General features: G+C 65.0%; 1 protein-coding gene across 1 annotated transcript; it reads right to left on the bottom strand.

Annotated features, from left to right (window-relative positions):
* On the bottom strand, positions 1 to 2308 carry ARSA (arylsulfatase A). Its single transcript, XM_084255424.1, has 8 exons — positions 2212 to 2308; positions 1788 to 2028; positions 1490 to 1708; positions 1235 to 1404; positions 900 to 1024; positions 686 to 813; positions 479 to 581; positions 1 to 402 (listed from the first exon to the last, which is right to left on the bottom strand). The coding sequence occupies exons 2-8, from the start codon at positions 1992 to 1994 to the stop codon at positions 83 to 85; spliced, it is 1272 nt and encodes a 423-aa protein (XP_084111550.1). The 5' UTR covers positions 1995 to 2028; positions 2212 to 2308; the 3' UTR covers positions 1 to 82.
* Positions 2309 to 8579: the final 6271 nt, after the last annotated feature.

Genomic DNA, 8579 nt, shown 5'->3' with positions numbered 1-8579 from the left:
TGGTGTTATTGGCATTCTAAGGCACAAACCACCTCGTACACCAGGCCCCCAGGGCGGGCGCCCTGGCCTGGCCCTGCGAGCGCTAGGCCTGGGGCTCAGGGCATCGGCAGCAGGCGGGCCGGGGGCTGCAGCTGGACTGGCAGCAGATCTGCAGGGCTGGGTCCTCGCCCTGAGCCATCTGGCTGGGGCCGAAGGCCACCTCAGCATCGAACTGGGCCTTGAGCAGCTGGAGTTGCTTCAGGGCCTGCAACGCCTCAGGGGAGACCTCGGCCATGCCCCCTAGGAGGTCGTAGTTCTCACCGGGGTCCACCGACAGGTCGAAGAGCAGAGGAGGCTCGTGGGCGGTCAGGGGGTTGGCGGCGTGGCAGGCGGCGTCTGCGGTAGTGTCACTGTGGATGGAGCCTGGGGGCGGGCGAGCACGGGGTGAGAGGAGAGGAGGGCCGCGCTCGGCTTGGGGGGTCGTGGGGTTGGGAGTTACCCTGGGTGAAGAAGTGAGCCTTGTACTTCCCAGTCCGCACGGCGAAGACCCCACGGACCTCGTCTGGGTAGGCCGAGTAGAAGAAGACAGACTCCCGGGGGCTCTAGGGGCGCAGCAGGCCAGGGTCACAGATGCCTGCTGTCCACAGCAGAGCCCGGCGCTGCCCCCACCCAGGCCGCCCCACGCTCGCGCCGGCTGCTGCCCCACCTTGCCCGTGCCCAGCAGCAGCGGGCTGAGGTCCACGCCGTCCAAGGTGACGTTGGGCAGCGGGGCTCCACTCAGGGCCGCCAGGGTGGGCAGCAGGTCCAGCGAGCTGGCCAGGTCGTGGGTCACACCTGAGGGCAGAGGGCTGTGCAGTGGCTGCGGCGGCCAAGCGGGTGATGGGCGGTGGGCGGGACCCCGGGAGGGTCTGCAGACGCACCGGGGGTGATGCGGCCCGGCCAGAAGGCCAAGGCCGGCTCGCGGACGCCTCCCTCGAACGTGGTGCCCTTGCCGCACCGCAGAAGCCCGGCGCTGCCGCCGTGGGACATCCGCATGGTCTCAGGCCTGGACACAAGGAGGACATCAGGCGGGAGCAGCTGCGCCTGGGTCCTCTGGGCCCGCCCCGGGCTTCTGAGTTACACCCCCACGGGCGGCAGCACCTCGCTCCTTCCAGACCAGCACCCACGGGCTCATGGCCTGTGGGCACCAGGATGGCCAGCACCCGCCCCCTCAGCTGACACTCAGTGGTGCGGGCCAGTCCAGGCTCCCACCTACCCGTTGTCCGCAGTGAAGATGACCAGCGTCTCCCCGAGCAGCCCTAGGTCCCCTACAGCCGTCATCAGGGCCCCCACCGCCGCATCCAGCTCCATCAGAGCGTCGCCGAACGGCCCCCGACCGGAGCGCCCCACAAAGGACTGCCCACTGAACTGTGGGTAGTGGGTGTGCTGGGGGCAGAGACCAGGGTCAGCCTCGGCTGGGCAGGGCAGGGCTGGGCGAGGGGGGGGGCACGGGCAGGGCGGGGCCACTCACATGGGACGCATAGTAGAGGAAGAAGGGGCGGCCCTGGCGCTGGGCATCAGCCATGAGGTCCCGCGCGAAGGTCACGTAGCGGGCTTCCAGCCCCGGCAGCCAGGGCGGCTGAGCCTCCACAGTCAAGTTGGCCAGCAGCGGGATGGGGACCAGGCCCTGGTCGCAGCTGCCCTCGCAGGGCGTGGCCGGCGGGAAGCAGGTGAGGTTCTGGCAGGGCCCCTGCAGGAGCAGCAGCGGTCAGGGGTGTGCGGGCTGGCCGGCCAGGCGGGCAGGTTGGCAGCAAGTGCCCAAGGCTTACCTGGTCGTGGGAGTACGGGATGCCCAGGAAACGATGGAAGCCCTGATGCGGAGGCAGAAAGGCCCCCTCAGGCCCGACCCCGAGGTGCCACTTGCCAGCTATCCCTGTGAGGTAGCCGCGGGCAGCCAGGACCTCGGCCAGGGTCACCTCCTCCAGGGGCAGCCCTCCCCGGGAGCTGGGCTCCAAGACTCCAGGATACAGGCCCATCCGCACAGGGTGTCGGCCGGTCAGGAGGGCGGCCCTGCGGGCGAGTCCGGGTCCATGAGAGGAGCCAGCAGAAAGGGGTGCAGGGAAGGGAGAGGAGATCCCACAGCTGGCTTGGCTGCAGGGTCCGCAGGGGCGACGGGTGGGCTGGCGGGGCGGAGGCCGGTCACCCCGAGCCCGGCTCCCCCGGAGTGAGGGTAGCTCCCCTGGGGCGGCTCACCTGGAGGGTGTGCACAGCGACACCGGCACGTAGAAGTCTGTGAACCGCAGGCCCCCTGCAGCCAGCTGGTCCAGGTTGGGGGTGGTGGAACTGGGGTGCCCATAGGACCCCAGGTCTCCATAGCCCAGGTCATCAGCGAAGATCAGCAGAATGTTAGGGGGGCTGGCGGCGGCCAGGCTGGCGGCCAAGGCCAGAACCCGGGCCCACAGCACCCCCATGGCCCGGGCCGCGGGTGGGCCCGTCCCCAGAGACCCGGGGCAGGGAGGGGTCCACCCAGCTCGGCCCAGGCCCTGACCCCGCGGCGCCGTCCCCGGAGACCCCCGCCCTGACCCCTCCTCGGTGCCGCGGACTCTGTCTCGCAGACCCCAACGCAGAAGCCGAGCGCCGGGCCTGGGGCCCGTCCCGGGCGCCTCGGAGACGGGCAGCCCGACCCTCCCACTCGCGGAGCGGCCGGCGCGGCGCGGGCCTAGCGGCCGGGGAGGGGCCGGGGCCGCGCCGAGCCCGCGCCGCCTCCGAGGCGCGCCCCGCCCTGTCCCGTGACCCGGCGCCGCGGGGCGGGGCGCCGTGGGGGGCGGGCCGTGCGCGCGCCGCGCCCCCGCGCCGGGGCGGTTGGTGGGGGCGGGGCGCGGGGGCCGGGCCCCGAGGCCGCGCGGGGGGCGCGGGGGGCGCGCGGGGGGCAACGGCCGGCGCGGGCCTCCCGCGGCCCTTCGGCGCTGGGGCGCGCCGAGGCGCGTGTCCCGTGCGCCCCGCGGGGAGCCGCCGTGGCCGCGCGCGGGTCCGGGTGGCGCCGGCAGGAGGACGTCGCCGGGACCCGCGGGGCCCGGTCCAGCGCCCTCGCTGCGGCGGCCTGGCCTTGCAGGGGGTCCCCAGTGCCGCCCCGAGGGCAGCCCCCGCTCCAGAGCGCGCTGCCAGGGCCTCGCCTCGCCTTCCCCGCAAGCCCAGGGAGTCCCTGGCTCCTGACTGGGGGGTTCCGGGGCTTACGGGCCTGGCGCCGGGGGGACAGCGCGCGGGGAAGGCCGGGGCGCCAGCCTGGGGGCGGCAGCAGCGTCTCCGAAGCTCAGCCCTGGCTGGGGAGCAGAATTTGAAGGGCAGGACCCCGCCTGCTGACCTTGCAGGGAGGGGAAGGCGCGGCTGGAGGCCCTGCCGCCGTCAGGGGTCACGCCGGGCCTGGTTTCTAGGCCTGTGCGTGGGAGCAGCGCTGGTGGGTGGTGGGACAGAAAGTTTTCGGTGGCCCAGAAATCTTTGAACCTGTCATTGGAGCTGTCACAGCTGGTCGGCGCTGTGAATTGGAGATTAAAAGGCACCACCCAAAGCACTTTCTTCCCTCTCCGGGGCCGCGAGCCCTGCCCTCCTCCTCCGGGATCCTGTGGCTGTGATGTCCAAGATGCTTGGCGCCGCTCTGGAAGCCACTGGGCCTGTGCACTCGGGCGGCGGCCACCGGCCCTGACCAGGCGGGGGTGTGCTGCTGGCTATGTTTGTTCAAAGCCTGGGCTCTGCAGGCGGCCAAGTCTTTTAGAGACGCGAGTTCTTTTTTGGCATTGCTGCGGGAGCTGGCAGGAGAGTCAGCTTGGGACAGAGCCCCACTGGGAGGTGCCGGCCAGGTGGGGGAGGTGGCTCTGGACGCCTGGGACTTTGCTAATTTGGAACTGACGCCCACACTCAGGGAGGCCCTTGCAAAGCTGGCTCAGGCCGGTCTTTCAGCACCGAGGACAAGGGCTGTGAGAGGCCCCTCTCCAGGCCTGTGCCGGGCGGGCGGGAGGCTGGCCAGCTGCTCATGTGCCAGCATGTGGCCGCAGCTGGCACTGGCACTGGCTGACACCCAAGCCCCCAAGCGCCACCCCAGAGCCCTCTGCACCTGCCATTCCTGCAGCCCCCAGGTCGCACTGCCCCCCTCAACCCGCCACCCAGTGCAGGTTTGTGCCCCGCCCCGGGCAGGGTAGCCGCAAGGAGTCAGCCTGGACCGGACCCCAGTGAGGTCCCAGCCTCCCCCGCCCCTGCCGTCTGTGTGAGCCGGACCTCGCACTTGACACCGGTTAGGCCCGGGGCCCCTGACCTTCCCGCAGCCTCACCCAAGTGGGCTCTGTCTTCAGCGAGCTCCTGTTGGTCAGTTTGGCCAGGCTGGCTCCAGCCTCTGCTGTTGGCTGCAGGGTGCGTCCCCCAGTGGCTGTGGCTCCGCTCTGGGAGTCATTTTCTCAGTGGGGCCTCCCTTGGCCCCGAGCCCCCCACCCCATTTTGCCCAGGGTGAGCTGCCACCCCTGGATCCGAAGGGAGGGAGGGTCCTGTTGTCCCCGGTCACTTGTGGGATGGGCAAAGCGAGATGGCCAGAAACCCTGGGGACTTGGGGGTCCCTGCTGTCCCTGCTGCCATTGGTGGCTGGTGGGGTCAGGGCAGGAGGGATGCTCAGGCGGAGGGAGGCAGTTGAAGTGGGGGCGGCAGGCGGAGAGAAGACAGGCTTCCACGGGGCCCGCTGCCTGGCCCACTTCGTGGCTGCCGTCCCTGCAAGCAAGACCCTGAGAGCCCCGGGCACGGGGCACAGAGTAGCTGCCAGGCCCGGCCCAGGCACCTCTGGGCAGGCGGCGGGTTCCCAGAACCCCACCCAGCAGCGGGCCAGCAGGGCTTGGCATGCAGCTGCTCTGACTCCCGGTGCTCCCAAGGAGCTGGGCTGTGTCCAGGAGGAACTTCCTCGGCAGAGCCCACATTTGGCTCCAGGCAACAGGCTCTGAGGGCGTGGCGGACACAGAGCACTGGTGGCTGCGGCCCTGCCTTCCCAGGGAGAGAAGACCTGAGAGCCAAGATGGCCGTGCTCCTCAGTCACGTCCTCCAGTGCTGACTGGGGAGGACCCTGAGCCAGGCAGGAGGGACCGCGGGAGGCTCCAGGCCGCGGGCGGACAGAGCTTCTGGAGAGGAGGGGCGGCTGTGCTGACAGCTGTCCTCTGACAGGCCCGGGGGCGGCCACGCCTAGGCCAGTCTGGGAGTGGGGCACCATGGGGGTTGGCCATGTGGCTGCCCGCTGGGCCAAGGCAGAGTGGGGGCCAGTGGAGGCGGGGGCGCGAGTGGGGGACCCCAGGCCTCAGGAACAGGGCCCTCACCAGCTCCAGGGCAGGCCCCAGCCTGGGACTCCTGGCAGAGGGGCAGCCTGATGGGTGGCCAGGGTGGCAACGGCCAAGGAAGGACACTCAGGCTCTGGGGGTCGCTGGGCACTGGCTCTGAGCTTAGGCCCTGTCCCAGACACCCTCAGAGCCACTGAGCGGCCCCGGAGGCAGGCGGACACGCTTTCAGCCTGGCGCGGCATGCGGGCACCAGCCCGTCTTCCTGCCCAGTCCCCAGCAGCTGAGCAGGGCTTAGGTCCTGTGCTGAGGGAGCAGCAGCCCCATCTCGGGAACCATGGATGAGTCGGCCTGCAGCGTGGGTGGGGCTTGGGCTCCAAAGGCACTCGGGGCCCAGGCCGTCCTGCAGTGCTGGCCCACGACGGGAGGGCCCAGCACTCAAGCAGGGTGGCGCAGGGGCGGGTAGAGCGGGGCCGCCCCCGCCCAGGCCACTCCCGGGCCGTGACACAGCCGAGTGACTCCCAGTCTTCTGACCATGTGACGGCCACTCCCAGGCCTTTTCTGAGGGGCTGCTGGGGGCGCCATCTCTCTAGGCCAGGTGGTGGCACAGGCCGAGCGTGGGGCAGTGCCAGGGAGACTCTCCCATGAAGTCAGGACAGGCTGGAGATGGGGGAGCTGCTTTTCAGGGAGAGAAAGGAAAGGCTTTTTTGCAACCACTTTGTTCCCCGATTATATAGATGCAGAATTCACTTCCAGCAGTGGTTTCCGACCCCCAGGCGGCGGGAGGGTCAGGCGGGGCAGCGTGGGAGGGCACTGGGCCTGAAGGAACAGCCCCCAGGGCCCTCGGCCCTGCAGCCTGGGTCACAAGAGTGCGAGGAAGGTGTTCGGGAGCCGTGATGCGGGGACGGCCTGGACAGGAAACGAGGCGCCCAGAAGGACCGGGAAAGGGCCCGGAGCAGGGTTCACGGAGAAAGAACAAGGCGTGACCTGAGAACAACCGCCAAGGTCGACATCAAGGGCAGGTTGCCGGTGAGAAGGCTCGGGGTCTGACACGTCAAGCAGAATCGAGGTCGACGGGGCCACGGGAGCCAGAGGGGCAGGCCCTGCACTCCGGGGTGTCTGAGTCTTAACAACATTCGCATTTTATGATCTCACCTAGTGGGCTCGCAACGCTGTGAAGGCAACACTGCCAGCTTTTTTGTCACCCAAACAGCAGCTGTGTGCCCACTGCCCAGTGCCCGCCGCCGCCCGGCCCACCCTGCAGAGCTGGGCACTTCACGTCGCGGGGCAGTGGGTGCTCTGGTGCCTCTGGACAGAAGGGCACGCGTCGCACACATTCCTTCCAGCTGCCGCCGGCCCAGGTGCCCGGGGGGGACAGAGCGAGGGCGCTGCAGCCTCCAGCCCTGGCCCATCGCTGCAGCCAAAGCGATGGTTTCCTTTACCCGCTGCAGCGCCGGCTCCGTGCGGTGCGGTCCTTTCTTAAAAGAATGAAAAACTGTTAAAAAATACCAAGCGTCCAAAGACTTCTGAGGAAGAAGCCAGCGGCAGCTCCTTCTCCAGGGGAAAACGTCTCTTTTCATCCAAAACTGTGGATTTACAGTAACCGCGATGGTTTATTCGCACATGAAGTTAACTCACGACATCTTATTTTCATACTTTATCACACTAAGGCCATTTTGCAGAACTGGAACTTTGCGCTTATCCAGTGACTCTTGTCACGGGTTAAGCCCAGATTTAGACAGATACATGATTTTTAGCATCTCTTTCAATTTAAATCGGCACAGATATTTGGAATTTCCTGTTGCCGTCTTAACTGTGCCCGTGGTGACAGTGGTTGAAATGAGAAGATCTTAAAAGAAAAACCCTGATGTCGTTCATGAAAGCTACTTATTTAGTCTTGTTGTTTGGGACAATCGCAAAAAAATTCACAGATACGATCATCTAAGCACCTGTTTCCAATTTAACATCACCCTGCAGCTTGCAAAATAGCTTCTTTCCAGTTAAACAGCAGAAGAGGACCTCCCTGGTGGCGCAGCGGTGGAGCGCTGGGTGGCGAAGCTGCCCGCAGCCTCTGCGGCGCCGGTTCGATCCCCGGCTGCTCCCCGGCCACTGGAGGAGGGTCCCACATGGCGCGCAGACCTCTCCTGCCGCCCGCTGCTCCCCTCAGCAGTGTCCTTCGGTCCTTCTGCCTGCTCTGCTCCCCGCTCTGGCTCTGGGGGATCCTCTCAACCTCCCGCGCTTCTGACTGTACCCAGTGCTTGTATAAACAAACAAACAAACAAACAAACAAATAAATAAATAAACATGCCTCTATTTTAAATAAATAAATAAGTAAACAGCAGAAGACCCTCACCTGCCATTTCTCTTTCCCTGGGGACGCCAGCAGGAGGACACCGGACGGTGGGACTGGGGCAGCAGTCAGGGCACAGGTTAAAGAAGCAGGACCCCCCCACCCCCCGCCTCCTGAAGCACTCGTTGAATCCCAGTTGAGAACTTTGTTTTCTTTTTGATGAATGTAGAAGCATCTCCTACAGGCCAGTGGTCGCCCCTGCCCCCATAGTCTGCCCCTGGTACAAAAGGTCCCCCCCACCACTCTCACACTGACATCTTCACAACACAGACTCAACATTCAAAAAGACAATAGCAGAGAAGGTCCACTTGATGAAGGACAAAACCCTTCGGATTGAGGAGCCACAGCAAATCCCGACAGACTAACTGAAGTTAAAACAGCACTTAGGCACATCATGTGGAAATAAAATGTTTTAAAAAACTGAATAATATTAAAGACGACAGGATCTTAAAAGTAGCCATAACAAACAAATTACCTATAGAAAGAATAAAAGTTAAAAACAGGCTCTCCCTGGGGGTGCAGGGTTTAGTCTCAGATCTTTCGAGCTCTTGCCAGCCACTGCGGCCTGAGTGTGACCCCGGCCAGGGAGTGACCCACAGGGCACAGCAGACCCCTCCTGTCTCTCGCTGCCCCCTCAGCAGTGGATTTCAGCAGATCCACTGTTCTGCTTCCCATTCTGTCCCTGGGGAGTCCTATCACGCCCTGCACCTCTGGCCTGTACCCCAGCTCTCCTACACATAAATAAATAAATATTAAAAAAAAAAACCCAGCATTTATTTCAACGTCAAGAGTCCAGAGAATAGAAGAGTGAGCTAAAAATGCGGAGTATAAATGGCAACTAATCTAGAATTAGGAACAGAAAGTGGTAAAATTTATGTTATATGTATTTTGCCACAATTAAAAAAGTTAAAAAAAAATCTTTAAATGGTCTGAAACAAGGGGATATCCCAAAAGGGAAATTATAAACAACT

The sequence above is a fragment of the Talpa europaea genome (genome assembly GCF_964194135.1).
Source record: "Talpa europaea genome assembly, chromosome: 15".
Taxonomy (NCBI): Eukaryota; Metazoa; Chordata; class Mammalia; order Eulipotyphla; family Talpidae; genus Talpa; species Talpa europaea.
Note: the sequence above shows the minus strand (reverse complement) of the source record. Positions and strands in the feature narration are given on the sequence as shown.